A 17,528-nucleotide genomic window follows, 5' to 3' on the forward strand; every position below is an offset into this window, starting at 1 on the left:
GTTGACAAGACTGAGGAAAAAGAATGAGAAAAATGAGCCAAAATTTCTAGCTACTAGCAAACTCGGGCCAAACAATTGTTCTATTTAGAGATGCAGAATCAGGTATTTTAGAAATTGAGGCTAGGAACCGATTTCCAGTATAGCTAACAAAAGTCACGAATCGGGTCGGGTAGGAACCGGTTCTGGGGTATGGTCGGATTTTGACCAAGTTTGTCAGGTTTTTTTTTTCTGGTTTCGGCAGGGTCAGATCTGGGTTTTGACCGGGTAGAGATGAAATCGGTTCTAGTGGCCTGGGAACGATTTTTCTAAGGAACTTAAACCTAATTCATACCCACGGTTGGTTAGGGTCCGGTTCCAGGTTAAGCACACCGGGTCGGGTCTGGAACTAGGCTCTATTGCCCACTTCTAGTTTATATTCAAAATCTTATGGCTTGATACTAAATGGTCCAGTCTGTATCACTCAATCAACCCTACAAAAAAAAAAGGATCTTAGCCCGTTACATAAATGGTCCAACAAATAAAAAAAACTCATGATGCAAATAGTCAATCATTCTAGTTACAAAAATTGAAAGGAGGTATTTATTACACAATAAGAATAAGAATATCAAACACTACAAAGGATACTGAAAATCAAGTTCTTTCCTCTTCTTAAACACGATTACACCCTCGTAACCGCCTAAATATGACAATAAGTTACAAATAATACAAAGCTACATTCAACAATAATTCAAGATTTCCTACTTGGGTGGTGCCAAACCACATCTTAATGCATTTTCTGGGATATCATATTCGGTGCGGTAACTCTTTTCATCATTCCATACGCGAATATACAACTCTTGTCCCAAGTATCGCCTTGGCCAGATTGCAGACCTCAGATTCCACATACCCTTGTTATCTAGAGAAACCAATATTGAACTCCATGACTTTGGATACACCTGTCAATAAATATCAAACATTTGTTCAAGATTCTATCTTTTATATGAAAAATCAAAAATTTAAATGACCCATAAAATCTATGTCACCTGAACAGTGTTTCTTGTTGTAGCATCATTCAAATTATAGAATCTCTTCCTAAGTGTGGTGTTCCACACACCCGAACCATACCTACAATTTGAAAATTATTATCTTACGATTTCAGTTGATATTTAAAAAAACAACAAATAAAATAAAACTAAAAAGGAACTTACCCAACAGTCCAGAAATCGTAACCATCAAGATGCCATGACTGAATGGTGTTCTCGTTATTTTGGAAGACGATTTCAGCATAATCATGAAGAGTGAAGCTAAGAACTGAGACACCAAAAATCGGAGAGAATGAAGGGGGTGTATCTTTAAGTGAGTTTGCATTAAAGACTCCAGGAATGTTATAATAATCAGCAATCTTTAACGGGGTTGTCGGGTTAACATACGACACCTGATTCACAGCATACCTAAGCTTGCCATTAATATTAACTTCTGAATTGGCCAACACAATTGTTCTTGTTACTGGGATTGTACCATAATGATATGAACCTTGAGGGTTTGGTCTAGCTGCATTCGCTGTCAAGTTCCATCTAAAAATAACAAGAAAAAGGCAAAATGGTAAATCTTGGTTCACAAAATTAAATTTGACTCAAATTTTATACCTGATTGTTCTTGCTTGCTTCATTGACCAGTGGATATGATAAGTGGGACCAACAGGAAGTGGCAAAGAAGCTTTTGATTGAGAACCAGCATAATGAAGGATTCCAGTAGCAGTAAGAGTCGGCTTGGTAAAACGAGTTGAAGCAACGATGAAATAGTCTTTTACAGGAGCATTAAGTTTAACTAAGAAAGAAGCCGATTGACCGACATGAAGGTCAAATGATTCATAAGATTCTTGCAAAGTATGCGATCCTTCTGTCTCTACTAGTGTTAGGGTATGGTTTTGGATCCTAAAATTAACCGAAGTGGTCAACGCCACATTCGATACCCTAAACATGTATAATTGACCTGAAACACAATCAAAGCACCAACTTCATACACAGTATTTTTACAATGTATACATAAGTGAATATGTGTGTGTGTGTGTGTGTAATACCTCCTTGAGCAGTAAAAGAGGTTGAAGAAACACGTCCGTTGATAAGAAGACCGTCAGCCATAGGAAGCGGTTTCCCAGAATCTAGAGTTTGAGATAGTACCTGATTAATAAAAAAAGAGAAATTGAATTAATTGTTTGTAATTGTATACAATAAACCTTATATTTATGTAATAAGAACAAGGAGACGAATAAAAAACCTTGTGATCCGATTTCCACCAGTCACTGATGAGTAAAGTGAACTCCTCAACTGGTTTAAGATACGGGACAAAGATCACGGACCTCTGTCGGATATTAATTGCACCGAAACCACCAGAAGCTCTATGCATCTTGGTTGACGGGAAGTAAGAGTAAGATCCAATTTGATCTTTCATTTGCATTTGGTATGTCCAGTTCGAGTTTGCTGGAATTGGACAGTTTGTCCCCAACACTCCATCTTGCCATGAAGCTTTCCGCTGCTTGATGCCATTCCTGTTTTCCACTTATTAAGGCATTACATATGTACTAACCAAGTGTGTTCAACAAGCAGCCAAAAACAAAGGAATACTAACCATGTGATAAGAAAGGGTTCATCTAGCTTATTAATAACATTGACGATAACATTGTCGTTGGTGACACAGTCGATAGTTGGCGCAGGAAACTGCCCGTTGATGAGTATGCCCTACAATAATTAACAATGTCAGCATCATTTTGTACTGTTAAATAACTAGAATTATGTTGATTATGATTTATTACCCTTTGAGGAACTCCAAGAGGTGAAATTTGTCCATATGTAACCACAAATGTAAAATATTTGTATGGATCTTCAGCCTTTACACAGAAAACACATAACCAAGCCAGAAATCCAAGATAAAACGGTAGGAAGATGGCCTGGCTCATGTTGTTACTGTGCACCGTTCCAAGAATCTAATAACTGTTTCATTAAAGGATGGATTAAGTAACTTTAATCATGAGAAACTAAAAGCTAAATTCTTCCATCCAAACTATTTTCAAAACTTATCTATACTACTAGATGATGCATTTCATATGGGCACCTTAAGATGGTACGAAATTTTAAGTAAATACAACTTATAATACAACACCTAATGCAATGGTAAGAAAGGCAAATTTGTCTTTTGTCCGATTTCATTCACGTGATTAAGTATAAGTTACAACTTTGCGCTAAATTTTACTCAACTTTTAGTTATTTAAATATTACGTACTTACACTTAACCATATATATTTTTTTGATACGTTAATATTTTCTTTTAAAATTACACCATAAAAACAAGCATTTTATTTTTTATAATTGGATTATAGGATTGTTATAGTTTTTTATTTACGTGATTACCCGTTTCCGTGTTCCCTGCTTGGCACCTTTCAAGTAAGCTATACAGCTAACACTATCTTTTGCAACTGGTGAAAAACACTAAACATTTAGAAAAAAGAAAAAAGAAACATATATATTCTAAGTTAAAACAATTGAACCTGAATGTAACATCATCTAAACAGCTATCTAGCTAATCAAGACAAAGTTAAAAGTTGCTTATAAATAATTAATAGTTATAAGCAGCAAGTAGCACATTAGCAAGTAAAATCAAATACTTACATAGCAGGATAAAATTCCCCGAATTCGAACCGAAAGGGAAACGATAGAATGTGGTGATCAATGACAAGATCCATTAGACAATTTATATACAAAAACAATGGCAGAAACATGACGTGGATTAAGGGGGTAACATGCAATCATAATAGAATTGTGATCTGTGGCTCCGTAGTTTAAGCTGATAATTAATGATGGGTGATATAAAGGAGTCATAGCAGGACATAATTTGAAATTGTGAATTATAGTGAGATCTATTTGACCCTAAAATAAACTATTGTGTGTTTGTGCACGGTGGAACCCTAGAATGTCGCAGTGGAGAACGGATCAGCCATAAATGCTTTCAAGATGACTTTGAGCTGGAGAATTATTTATTATTAATTTGTTAAGACTTAAGAGTTGGGGTTTATGTTAATCGCACGCACATGTAATGAATGAATGAATGAATGTAAGCAAGGCGAGAAGACACCGGGAAGCTTCTGTTTCTGTCTCTAGGAACCGTTTTTTAGGCGCCCACCCAATTGCCTTTTTTAAATTCTATGCTACAGCTTATTTTGTACTTCGTAGTTGTCCCAATGGCAAACGTTATCGCCAGCTGGCCCAATTCAGCTGTACAAAGCTCTTAAGCATCTCCAAATTATATTTAGTTTCGGGAAACCCAGCCATCCGAAGACGCACTTGTGGTAAAACTCGGGCGCCCTCAAAATCGAGCCGGAGATAAATAAAAGATCCCGGTTTTTCTTCATCGAGCCACTCATGTCCTCACTAAAGTGTTCTTTTTTTTATTTTTTATTTTTTGAAAATTGAACTTGGATCTCCATTGAAGAATTCATGCTTCCTACCACTACACCCCATTAGAAAGAACCTTAATTTGAATATACTATAAGCCCTGGTATGAAAATGTTAAAAGATATTTGTTAATGGTACTTTTAGTGATATCATATCTAGCAATTTTTGGTCATTTGGATTAACTTAAATACCAAATTACGAGAAAATCATACTCCGTAATAAATACTAGGAGGTGTGTAGTGCATGTCCAATCAAACCATTGTGATTTCGTATCATCCCCTTGGTGTGATTCACGGAAGCGCCCTTGTAGGGTTGGCCTTGTGGGATCCAAGGGGCCTTACCTCCTACTCCTAGCCAACCATAAAATAGAATATGAATGCGTGTTTCTTTGAGTTTGGTCACTTCCACAACAGTTTTAGTAAAGACTACCCCAACACTAAAATGGCAATGGCTCAAACATTAGGAGCATCATTATAAAACATGTAATTTACTCTAATTCTTTAACCAAACTTAGCAATTTTCAATATGAGCTATGTTCTTTCATAGCTGTGGCTGTGGTTTTACCGTAATAATATTTGTTTATTTTAAGGTTGCTAAGTTCAACTATATATAAAAATATAATATTAATAAGTGATATATCTTAAAACAAAGTCAACATATTTATAAAACACCTACATGCTCTACGCATTGCTCCATTCACCATTCCCCAAGCACGTGACAGCTAACAAGTTTTCACGTGCTCATGGAACTTCAAGCCACAATACTTTGTCAACGGAAGTGGATCTCAAGACTCATATTTTCACACTCAAATATCATATACAGACAACTTGTCATCTCCCTCTTTCTCTTGCGGAAACCATCGACCAATAAGGCAGCAACAGTCGACTATTCCGAGCCATTAATATATGTATGTGCTATTAATACATCTCCAGACTAGTTTTTAGAGTTATTAGACAGGCTCTGAATGCAGCCCAATGTAAAAAAGAATTTGGCCCAATATAAATAATAAAAGTTATTGTTCGGCTAAGATGGTGCCATAACTTCTTGAGGCCTAAAGCCCAAATTTTTCCAGAAACATAATAGGCCGGCCCTGATTATATTGATCATATGCATCATGGGCATGGTTGTTGATATTGATACCAACATTCATGTATTTTAGCCACCTCAGAATATTTTCACTCTTTCCCTCAAAACTCTATGTGTTTGCCTGGTAGCATTCTTCCTCGTCTTCAATTAACCATGCGTATCGTGGTGTGTCAGATGGCACAGCTAGAGGTGCACAAATCGGTATAGAGGTAAATACCCATGAAGGATCATCCGCGGGTCACTCTGACTTCCTCATAAGTCACCCGTGGAACATTCCCAACACCCGCATAATTTAAGTCAGAGGAAGATCAAAGGATAATTCCAACGACCATCTGCGGATAGGTCAGGATGCCATCAGAAGTCATCCGCAGGGTATTCCTTCCACGCGCAAAGATGACTAGAGAGTGACGTCAGCAAATCAGTTGTAACTAACTTCTTTATATAATATTTATGAGAAAATTCTCTCTTGGAGAACACGTGACGTAACAGCCAATTTGGAGAGGACAGCTGACATAGTTGTTATAACTGTGCACATGGCCAGTTGCCTCGCCCTATCTTATGCGGACACGTGTCCAGTTTGTTACAAAGAGCATCTTCTAGAAGATGATAGTTGTACCAATAATATTCCCCCTAACCACTGGCTATAAATACACTCTCCATTATCACAATGTATTCATTCACACTTCGCATATTACATCAATTACTTAAAGTACTTTCTCTCTTTAGAACGGTACTTATTTTCACGCCGGATGGTGGTTACGGGAAGACCCCCCTTGTCCTTCCTGTAACGAGCTCACGGTGTTCTATTTTGCAGGTTTCCGTCACCGGACTTGTTGAGTTGAGCTTATACCGTTGTGTTAATAGTTATTCAACCTGTATCATATGGAGTCATCGGTCTAGCCTACTTAGGGTTAGATCCGTGTTTCTTCAATCGGGTAGTAGAGGTTCGTGTATGAAACCAGGTTCAGGTATGATCGGATATTGAAAAATCGGGTATTAGCAATACCCGAGTCGGGTATTGAACCGGGTCTTCAATACCCGGGTATTTGAATACCCTATTTTCGAGTATTAAAAAAAGCCCATTTTCTACAGCTTTCTTCTGTCAACGGGCCTGCTGCATTTTTTTTTATCCTAACTCCATTTTTTTTTCATACAAACTTTAAAGTTCATTCAAACATATATAAACAACTAAACAATATTATAAAAAACATATATTTAATGTGTTTTCAGTTGTTGTTTGATATATCAAATGGTATTGCTCTAAACGAGTATTTATATCATACATGTGCTCCAAAAAAAATCCGTTGGAGAACGACTATAGATCTGTGGGCAGCGGCAGCGGGCAGCCACACAACATCACGTGCACAAACAGTAATATCCGGGTATGCAAAAAACCTGGGTTTCGGGTATAACTTAAACCGGGTTTCGGGTACCTAGAACCGGGTTTCGTGCATTCGGGTATAGATCGGGTACGGGTTCGGGTTCGGGTTTCAACATTGAAAGTCATACCCTATCCGTACCCTATGGGTAGGGTTAGGTTCAGGTTTGTGTGTTTAAAACCTGGGTTAACAAAAACTGGTTCCGGTTTTTTCGGGTTCGGGTTTTTTATGAACCTCTAGGCACAGCTTCCTTAAGTTCAAGTTCCTCTATGAAATATAAAGTAACATTATAAGTAAATTAGATAGGTGTGTGGATTACCGTAAAGGATCTAATATCTAACTATCCCATATGCTATTCTTATATGAAGACTAGATGGGTGCCCGCGCGATACAGCGGGAAATACGGATATGGTAATCACATTATAGATTTATGGGTGCTCGTTGTTTCGTTTGTAACCGTGAAACCATTTATTGGTATATGTAGATTCATAGTTTTTATTTTAAACCCGTTTTAATATCAAAGTACAAACAAAATGCAACCTAACCATTGTTAATGGTTTGATTTTGTTGGGTAATTTTTAACGGTTTAGTTTCAATTTTCAATGACAAAAAATCGTTAATAATGGCTTGGCTCATGGTTTACTTTAAGACCATCAAAACCAAACGGCAAACGACTTTATGTAAAATTTTATTTTTTTAACTGAAAAAAGAAACTATGACAATATCATACTTAAATTAAAGAGAATTATATACTCGTTTTTATGGTGCAATTTTTAAAAAATAATATTAACGTATGAAAAAGTTATAACCGTTAATAAATCATTGGGGTATTTGGATTAAAAATGAAATTATGAAGAATAGATAGTTAAAAGATAAAGGGCCAAAGTTATAACTATTGTTTAAATTTGTAAAATTTTATTAAAGTTAAAGGGGTAATGTTGCAACTATTTTGGAAAAAAATCAAAGACACATGAGATTAATGTTAGAATGACCAATTTGTCATCATTTTATGTTATGCCATGTGCTTGAAAATTTGTAAATCCCTTAAATTTCACCGTCTTAATTTGCCCATCTTTGCTTCATTATATATAGTTTAGATAATGGAGTATAACTGCTAGTAAAGAAGCCTTTATAATCATAGCCGCCCCTACAACAACGGTTGACTCAATACTTATTCATTTGGCGTAATACTTATACACCCTTTCTACAAAGATTGATTATCGGAAAGGGAAAAGTTGACGTGATCAGGACCATATACAACATTGCCTCCTCTTTTTCCTCTTAATGTATCACTTTCCCGACTGGCTAGTATGTGCCACAACAAGTTGTCCTCCAATAAAAGGGTTTTGCATCAAAGGGAATATGAGACCGTGGTTGCAGTTTTCCAATTTCCACTCATATCTTTTCTATACTTATAGTACCAACGGGCTTTGGTATAACAATATTGGTGTCCCCCTCCATGATGAGGTTTTAGATGAATTTAATATGTATTTTTATAAAAGCTGTTAAAAGAAACATATACGTAATGTTGACTTTAGCTCCACATACATTATTCTCTTAGAAAACCTTGAAACAAAACTCTTAATCTTAATATAGAAAACATTTATTCTCTTAGAAAACCTTGAAACAAATCTTACTCTATAGAATAGTAATCAAATTTGAAAGTTGTTCTAATCAGGTCACTAATAAAAACTTTTGTTCCAATCAGTTCATTGAACTTTCATTTTTGTTTCAATCATAGATATTTTACATGTATAGCAGGTAATCTAGGTTTATTTTTTTATTTTTCAATTTTTTTACTTTGCATAATAACAATAACTTTTAAACTTTTAAAGGTTGCGAAAATTAGTAAAAATACGAAATATAATTTATAAATTCCGAAAATTTGCAAAAGAAATTCGGAAAATTGCAATAAATTGCACAATTTGAAAAATAAAAAATAAAAAAATGTTCAAAACGGGTCGGAACGGGTTAGGATCAACATGTTCGGGTTAGAACGGGTCAAGATCGGAACTGGTCAAAATGGGTTTCGGGTCCGCTTTTTTTTTACCAACTAATAAGCGCGTTTTCAACACTTTACAGCTCGTTTAAGCGATTTTTTCAGTTCGTTTCAGCACCTAACAACTCGTTTAAGCTATTTTTCAGCTCGTTTAAGAACCTAACAGCTCGTTTAAGCGATTTTTCAAGTCGTTTAAGCACCTAACAGTTCGTTTAAGCAATTTTTCAGCTCGTTTCAGCACCTAACAGCTCGTTTAAGCGATTTTCAGCTCGTTTCAGCACCTGACAGCTCGTTTAAGCGATTTTCAGCTCGTTTCAGCACCTAACAGCTCGTTTAAGCGATTTTCAGCTCGTTTCGGCACCTAACAGCTCGTTTATGCGATTTTCAGCTCGTTTCAGCACCTAACAGCTCGTTTAAGCGATTTTTCAGCTCGTTTCAGCACCTAACAACTTGTTTAAGCGATTTTCAGCTCATTTCAGCACCTAACAGCTCGTTTAAGCGATTATTCAGCTCGTTTCAGCACCTAACAGCTCGTTTAATCGATTTTTCAGTTCGTTTCAACACCTAACAGCTCGTTTTAGCACCCAACAGCTCGTTTAAGCGAGTTTTCAGCTCGTTTCAGCACCTGACAGCTCGTTTAAGCGAGTTTTCAGCTCGTTTCAGCACCTAACAGCTGGTGTAAGCGATTTTTCAGCTCATTTCAGCACCCAACATCTCGTTTAAGCGATTTTCAGCTCGTTTCAGCACCTAACAGCTCGTTTAAGCGATTTTTCAGTTCGTTTCAGCACCTAACAACTCGTTTAAGCGAGTTTTCAGTTCGTTCCGGCTCGAAGCCCGTTTCTAAATCATTGTTAGGTGCTGAAACGAACTGAAAAATCCCTTTAACGAGCTGTTAGGTGCTGAAATGACCTGAAAAATCGCTTAAACGAGTTGTTAGGTGCTGAAATGACCTGAAAAATCGCTTAAACGAGCTGTTAGTTGCTGAAACGAGCTGAAAGTCGCTTAAACGATCTGTTAGGTGCTGAAACGAGCTGAAAAGTCGCTTAAACAAGCTGTTAGGTGCTGAAACGAGCTGAAAAATCGCTTAAACGAGCTGTTAGGTGCTGAAACGACCTGAAAAATTGCTTAAACGAGCTGTTAGGTGCTGAAACGACTTGAAAAATCGCTTAAACGAGCTGTTAGGTGCTGGAACGAGCTGAAAATCGCTTAAACGAGCTGTTAGGTGCCGAAAAATCGCTTAAACGAGCTGTTAAGTGCTGAAACGAGCTGAAAAATCGCTTAAACGAGCTGTTAGGTGTTAAAACAAGCTGAAAAGTCGCTTAAACGAGCTGTTAAGTGCTAAAACGAACCGAAACAAGCTTTTGCTGTTAAAACGAGCTTTAACGTGTTGAAAACGCGTTGATTCGTTGGTTAAAAAAAAACTGACCCGAAACCCGTTTGACCCGTTCCGACCTTGACATGTTCTAACCCGAATCTGTTGATCCTAACCCGTTCCGACCCGTTTTGAAAAATTTTAATTTTTTTTTACAATTTTTGTAATTTATTGCAATTTTCAAACTTTTTTTTTGCAAATTTTCAGAATTTTGAAATTATATTTCGCATTTTGCTAATTTTCGTAACCTTTAAAAGTTATTATGCAAAGTAAAAACATTGAAAAATCTAAAAAAAACTTAAATTACCTGCTATCCATGTAAAATATATAGAATTGAAACAAAAATAAAAGTTTAATGACCTGATTGGAACAAAAGTTTTTATAAGTGACCTGATTGGAACAATTTTTAATATTGATTACTATTTTATGAAGTAATCCCTATATTATATATATAAAGGAGGAGTGATGGATACTAAAGTAATTTTATAATTCCATGACAAGGTGAATTGCAAGAAGTTTGGTTTTGGTTTTCACTCCTTGAATGCACTTGAATTTTTTTTATTATCATCAAGTTTTTTTTTACAAATTGTTATTCAAAGTAGCGTCTTTTTAACGTTAAACGACTCATTATTTAAATTAAAAGGGGAAGAGATTATGAAGTCTTTATTCTTTAACAAAATACATTATTGTATTATTTAACAAATTTAAAATATGTTTTTTTAAATTATTCTTATTTTATCGCCATTTATTTTCATAGCATTGAGTAGGCAACCTGTTGAACGTTGACCACCTGATTGTCATGGAACTCATACTTGACATCATAAGCCACTGACACAATTTATGTTATTTTTTAATTACTTACTACTTTTTGTTTAGATCATATGGATCATGGTGTTGGTCTCATTGAAGCGTGAATCCTTATTTTAGTGAGAGACACAAACATGTTAGTTTCCTTTAATATGCAGATTATGTTAAATCCGTTTTTTGTTAATTTTGTTATTAACATACACGAAAAAATTGTTGTTGCTCCACATGAAGATTTTGTGGACATTGATTTCATAAGTCTCATCTCTTTGGAACTACTTCTAGAATTGATTGTCTCCAACACTTTGCTTTGTTCGGTGTCGAAAATGTGATATGCGGCAGCACGCATGTACAAATACTAGTAATTATAATAATAGAACATAAGATAATAAAAATTACAAATAGATAAAAACAGTTTTGCCCCTAAACTAACGATGAGAATTAACAAAGTTAACGATTTGGACGACATTGGCAAAAAATGAGAAACCTCAAAGGTCTAGTTGCACAAAATAAACTATTTGGACGAAAATCACAAAAATAACCAAACCTCAGGGACGATTTTGACATTTTACTCTTTTTAAAAATTTAGCTTTCATCTTCTTCATTTTTTTCTATTGGTTCTTGAAGTTATTCCCTAGATGGTTTAGTTTCTCTGAGTTGAAGAGCTGCCATTAAAAGGACTCCTGATTACGGCACCCATACTCCAACTAACCGCCTCGATGAGTAGTCCATTTTCATTCCGGTTATTTTTTTTTAATAATTTGGTTTAAAACCTTAATTAACATTTAACACAAACCAAATTACATCTGGATAATAGGTAAGCGAGTAACAAGCTGCGCCGCTATCCCCTTTTGAATCGCAAAGCCTATTCTACTAAATATAAATCCTTGGTTCATCGGGCTCTGCGAGTCACTGTGGACCACCTTCTGCACTCGCTCCAAAAAACGAACCGCCTCCGGTTCACATATGCATTTTTAGAGATGGGGTATTTTATATTTATATTTATGTTTATGATTTGGATTTATGGTAATGATTAACTACGATATGATATTTTAAGAATGCAGATAAGGATGGTTAACCAAGTTCCATTGGCTTTCTATAAGGCCATGCTTGAAAATGTGGCTAATTTTTAAAATTACAAGAAATGTTACTATTTTGTTTCATTCTCTTTAATATTTTTCTAAATTTTGTTAAACAAAAAAAAGAAAGAAAGAAACTGAATAAATCACTCATTACAAATTGTGTCATGTTTGCGTTGTGTTTTGATTTAACCATTTAATGTTTATTTGGTGAAAATACATTGAGATAATAAGAAAGTGATCATTTTCCAAATGTGGTGTATGAATTGTCTAATTCTTATAAAGGGCGAAGCTTCTAAGGGACCGGGTTCAATCACATTCGTTAACTTAAAATACGTAATTCTGTTTAATTTTTTTTATGATAATCTTATATTTTGTGTATCGTATTTTACATCGAATATAAGTTTTGCTATAACAAGTGCCTCTCACACTCATAATTCATTTTACGCCACATCAAACACTATAAACGAAAATGAAAGGATAACTTGTGTGAAGCCGCGGCGGGCACTTTTGCTAGTTATATACTTATATATAAACCAAAATCATGACCAATAATTATTTCCAGCAAAAAATGTGACTTTTTCATGCAAAAACATTTTTCTAGCGACCTGTAACTAACGACATTAGGATTCTGTTAGTCGCAAATCGTTAGAAACAAATACGTTAAAAAATGGGACCGTCAATTCGTTAGTTAAGATCGACAGTGACCAAAAGACAATAATTGGAACTAATAAAACCCAATATACCATAAATAAATAATATGATAATTAACCAATTTCAATATCTTTTCTCGATCATGGGGCAATTCAGTAATTGTAAAAGCAAAATTAATCTGACACTAAAATATAAGTTAATATAGTTAATATGAGTTATGGGAGGAGATACAACATAATGGAATGAAATGTGATTCTAGCATGACAAATGTAATGACAATTTATATTTTCTACCTCATACAAGCTCTAAACACCTAATAGTTGCATGCAAAGATCAACCATTATGCATCATATAATTCACTCAACACCTCAACATAAGTTACAGCATCAACAAGCACCATAATGCTATTCACACAATTTGAAAAGACAGGTGGTCTCATCAATTTCATCAGATTCATATTCAGAAAACATATAACCTTCAGATTCCCTTTCGGATTCAACTTCATTTTCACATGATTCAACCTCAGAAACATGACATAATTCATCATTTTCACCTGAATTTGCGTCAGTGCGTTTCTTATACAACCCTCGACTTCTACCCAGAAACCCTTCTTTCATCAAGCATGCAAACTTACTCCTAATTTCATAAACCGGGTGTTTGTGAACAAGGTGATCACGATCATAGCATTCACGAAGAACAACCGTTTGCGTGTTGTTCTTTTTGGAAATATAGAAAATACCCGGATGTCGCTCAAACACCTTAGTGAACTTTTGAGGAAGATTTAAAGGTTTTCTAAGATTACTAACATTTTGTCGCTCGGTTTTCTTTTGAATAGTAAGATGCAATAGCTCGTGAAACATACCCACGATTCGTTTTTCAGAAACATCGGTTCGTGAATCCAAATGACTTGAATCCGTGTACGGTGAAGTATACGGGAGTGTTTGCCATTCTTTTAACCACTCGAGAGATTTCCTTTTTAACCCATATCCCCTTGGAAATCCAACACGAAAACTTAACCGACCCGTTATGACATCCTTTTCCATTTGTTGTGAAATTGCATCGGTTTCAAGTTGAGAGACCGCAAGCTCTTTATGCCAAGATAGAAGCTTTAAACCAGCACGGTCGTCGGCCAGACGAGTTAACGAGAAAATGTCTTCGTAATTTGGGATAAAAGAATTGACATAATCATGAGGCAAGCCTAAATCCCATTTTAACTGATCTATGGTTTGTATAGGAAGAATCATGCCTTTAGTAAGCATAAGAAGCTTGCAAACCCTATAAAAAAAATCTTTATGATTTTCTTGAAAAACTTGAATATATTCTTGATTTAGCGTTATAGCATCCGGGGTTAGTCTAAACCATGGGACAAGAGTGCCACCACTGTCGGGAACATGAAACTCATCAAATATATTTGGGTATTTTCTTATAAAGGTTGAAACTTTAAGGTCATGGGGGAGACCAAGTTGGCCTCTCTGGCGGCCAGCGAGGCGGTAGATTGGAAGGCAACCATCACGGTTAGCTGCTATGATCGACATGATAATCCAGGCGGCTCTGAGCTCTCTTTCGCCTGTCACAACTCCATCTAGCACTCTGTCCTTTACCCATTTTAGTTTTACATTAACTAAACTGCATCTTTGGATATGTCTAAACCACAATCCGCGATGGTGGTTGTTGGAAAATTGACAGCCCAAAATCGAACGGAGCATCTTCTAAACTCATGCAATTCAATGTTGAAATTAAAGCAATGTTTATCTCCTTTGATCATTTGCGGGTTGTTAAACTAAGTAGAACCATTTCCTATAATAGTTGATACCAGGGCCGGCTCCGAAAAGACAAAAAATTTTTTGGGCCAAAGGCGAACTTTTTTTGGGCCTCAAGTAAAAAAAAACATTTTGTTGGGTTTAAACAATTTAATTATAAATGGGCTTATTTGATTATGATTTAAGTTGTGTAAAAAACTTTTATATAAAAATAAGCTTAAAATTGTTTCAAATAAGACTAGAACCCACAACCTTTTGGTTAGATGTCATACCCATTTACCATTAGACCAAGCTAGTGGTTATGTAATTGTGTTGAAACATTGATTATACACATGTTTTTTATGAAAATACATATAATTTTTTTTTGAAAAAAAAAATATTTCGGGCCTAGCGGGGTGTCGGGCATGTGGCCGTCGACTACCCTGCCATGCCTCAAAGACGGCCCTGGTTGATACTTTTAAATTAATTTAATATTCAAATAAATATATGTAATAGTTGGTAATAAAAGATTCAAAAACACTAAAAATTACATGTAATGATACTTCTGATAGCAGAACAATGGAAAAAGACAGATTTTTACTCTGCTTTAGGCCCCAATATAGCTGAGTTGCCACTGATAGGCTGACTATAGAATCTTAGCTCCATTGTATGTTTTGTGTTTTATGGTTTAAATAATTATATGTTGTGTTATTGGACTCTAAGAATTTTGTCTTCTGTGATCTCCCAATTCAATGGATCTATGTTAACAATTTTCAATTTGTTGGTCAAGCTGCTTTTATCTTCACAACAAGATCAATAATATTGCAGATCAAGTTAAAAAAAAAAGAAATTACTAGCAGATCATGGTGGTTGTTTATTGTGTCGTTCTTTAGGAAATCATGAACCATTACTCTTATTTTGGCATGCTTAGTTGCTTACCAATGTTTAAGGACTCACATTTACAGGTTGCTGATAATGCTTTAAGATTAGTTCAACCAAGTGAATGGATTAGTGTTGATTTGTATGTATATAAATACAAATAGCACACTAATTGATTTACTTGATTGAACTAATCCTAATTCCTAACCTCATAAACAATTCCGTAAAAATGAGCGCCTCAAACATTAGTAAGAATGTCAAGATAAAACTGACTGTTCACGATTTCTAGGGAATTTTCCATGTTTCTTAATTTATCTGCAAAGTTAATGTGGTTGCTGCTAGTCTTTTTTTATCAAAAGTTTGCAGAAAAGTGAAGATAAAAGCAAATAGAGCAACAGACCGAGAATCATTAAAAACGTAATCCCGTGGCAGATTAAAGAAAGCAAAATTCAACTTTTCAAGAACACAATATACAACGCATAAAGCACAAAAGACCCAAATGAGCTAAGATCTATATTCACACCCACCAGTGGCCGCTCAAACCATTTTGAGGAGCCAAAAGCACAGTAAAAATCACGGGCCATTTTTTCCAACTTTTTTGTATTTTTAGTTTGAATATTTTATCCTCTTTGAACAACGTATTTCCGATTTTAATTCGACATGGAAAAAAACTATCAAAGAAATAAGCAGTCAACTAATGAACTAATAATTAGTATACCTGACAAAACACGCGGGTCAGAACGCTTTGCATCCACAATTTCCTGTGATTATATTATACCCCAAATGAAAAGATATCGTCAAGTTTCCACTTGAAGCATAGTTAGATGCCCATGTATCTGAAATCGAACATGAATCATAGTTAGATGAATTCAAACAAAATGTTTATCGGCCTTAATTCCGGCCAGATTCATGGTAATGTTTCCGGCGAGTCGGGCCAATTTATTACATACCAGAATACTTGTGATGAAGATCTGGTATATATGTGTGATGGACATCAAATGATTTCATCGTTTGAGTTGCCGCCGCGATAATGTGCACGGCTGATTTATTAGGTAATTACTTATTAGTTTAAATTTTTTTAGCAAGTTAGTTACATTTCTCTCCTTAAAGATATAGTTTTATTAAATTTAAGCCTAACATGCTCCAATGTGTTTATTTGTTTTATTTCCTTGCTTTTCACGTTTTAGTTCTGTACAAAAGCTAGGTTAAAACATGGATGCTTAAGAAAAATTACATATATAACATTTATATATATAGATGAAGCTAAAAATTTACATACAAAAATCTATAATATATATATATATAACTGAAAATTATATATAAAAAAATTCAATCTGATTAATCTCGAGTAATCCTGATTAATCGTTGGTCCTTACCACCCGCCGCTCAACTAGCGACTAACGATTTTTTCAACATTGTATAGAGAGAGAGAGCAAGGTTATAATAGAAGTATTTTTTTTTTAAAAAAATGTAAGAAGAAATCTAGACCATTAGATGCAATATAACACACAGGGATATGATAGTAATCAACCAAATCTTTCAATTATGAATTAAATCAGAATTATTAATGTGATCCCTAAAATTTTGCTAATATTCTGTAACATCCCGTTTTTCTAGTTTCGGTTAATAAATGAAAATACGAGTTATTATGAGTCGGGCTAGTGTTGGCGTAAATGGATATGGAGTTATGGACTTGGGTTATGAAAGAAAGGAGGAAAAGACCATGGGCTTCAGCCCATGATCAATAAATATATATACCTTTAATCACCCCCATTTAATTTTATTTCACACATATTCCATACACCATCAAAACACACACTTAAGCCTCTCTCTCTCTAGTCAATCTCTCTCTCTCTCTCTAGCCGAACATAGAAGAAGAAACGATCCCAACCTAAGGTAATGATAGTATGATGTTAAAAAACCCGTTAGTTATGGTCACGAAACGTCAGAGCCGACATCCGTTAAAACCGTTAAGTCACGAGATACGGATGGAATCGGGTGATAAACCGAACCTAAGATGAGCTTAGGGATCACCTAGCTCAAATCTGGATCGAACGAGACGAAAATGGTGAAAAACGAGGTAAACAAGGAAGGGAATGTCAGAAAAGGT

At 35.2% G+C, this 17,528-nt stretch overlaps 2 protein-coding genes across 2 annotated transcripts; both read right to left on the reverse strand.

Moving 5' to 3' along the window:
- Positions 1 to 584: 584 nt before the first annotated feature.
- On the reverse strand, positions 585 to 3,945 carry LOC143636023 (L-ascorbate oxidase homolog). Its single transcript, XM_077103717.1, has 9 exons — positions 3,645 to 3,945; positions 2,792 to 2,969; positions 2,608 to 2,717; positions 2,257 to 2,527; positions 2,060 to 2,159; positions 1,626 to 1,971; positions 1,188 to 1,553; positions 1,023 to 1,104; positions 585 to 935 (listed from the first exon to the last, which is right to left on the reverse strand). The coding sequence occupies exons 2-9, from the start codon at positions 2,933 to 2,935 to the stop codon at positions 738 to 740; spliced, it is 1,617 nt and encodes a 538-aa protein (XP_076959832.1). The 5' UTR covers positions 2,936 to 2,969; positions 3,645 to 3,945; the 3' UTR covers positions 585 to 737.
- Positions 3,946 to 13,090: 9,145 nt separating this feature from the next.
- LOC143636024 (protein WHAT'S THIS FACTOR 9, mitochondrial-like) lies at positions 13,091 to 16,214 on the reverse strand. The gene is made up of 2 exons (XM_077103718.1): positions 16,137 to 16,214; positions 13,091 to 14,597 (listed from the first exon to the last, which is right to left on the reverse strand). Exon 2 carries the CDS (start codon positions 14,504 to 14,506, stop codon positions 13,205 to 13,207), a length of 1,302 nt encoding a protein of 433 aa, XP_076959833.1. The 5' UTR covers positions 14,507 to 14,597; positions 16,137 to 16,214; the 3' UTR covers positions 13,091 to 13,204.
- Positions 16,215 to 17,528: the final 1,314 nt, after the last annotated feature.

This window comes from Bidens hawaiensis, unplaced genomic scaffold (assembly GCF_021521415.1).
Source record: "Bidens hawaiensis isolate Kalapana, Puna unplaced genomic scaffold, B.hawaiensis_p1.1 tig00007761_1, whole genome shotgun sequence".
Taxonomy (NCBI): Eukaryota; Viridiplantae; Streptophyta; class Magnoliopsida; order Asterales; family Asteraceae; genus Bidens; species Bidens hawaiensis.

Bases quoted from the DNA above. Each gene is read 5' to 3' on its own strand.
- LOC143636023 (XM_077103717.1), bottom strand. From the start codon at position 2,935: ATGAGCCAGGCCATCTTCCTACCGTTTTATCTTGGATTTCTGGCTTGG. The intron at 1,554-1,625 runs GTATAAAATTTG...TGTTATTTTTAG, and splicing joins AAGCAAGCAAGAACAATCAG to ATGGAACTTGACAGCGAATG. The intron at 936-1,022 runs GTGACATAGATT...ATTTATTGACAG, and splicing joins CAACAAGAAACACTGTTCAG to GTGTATCCAAAGTCATGGAG.
- LOC143636024 (XM_077103718.1), bottom strand. From the start codon at position 14,506: ATGCTCCGTTCGATTTTGGGCTGTCAATTTTCCAACAACCACCATCGC.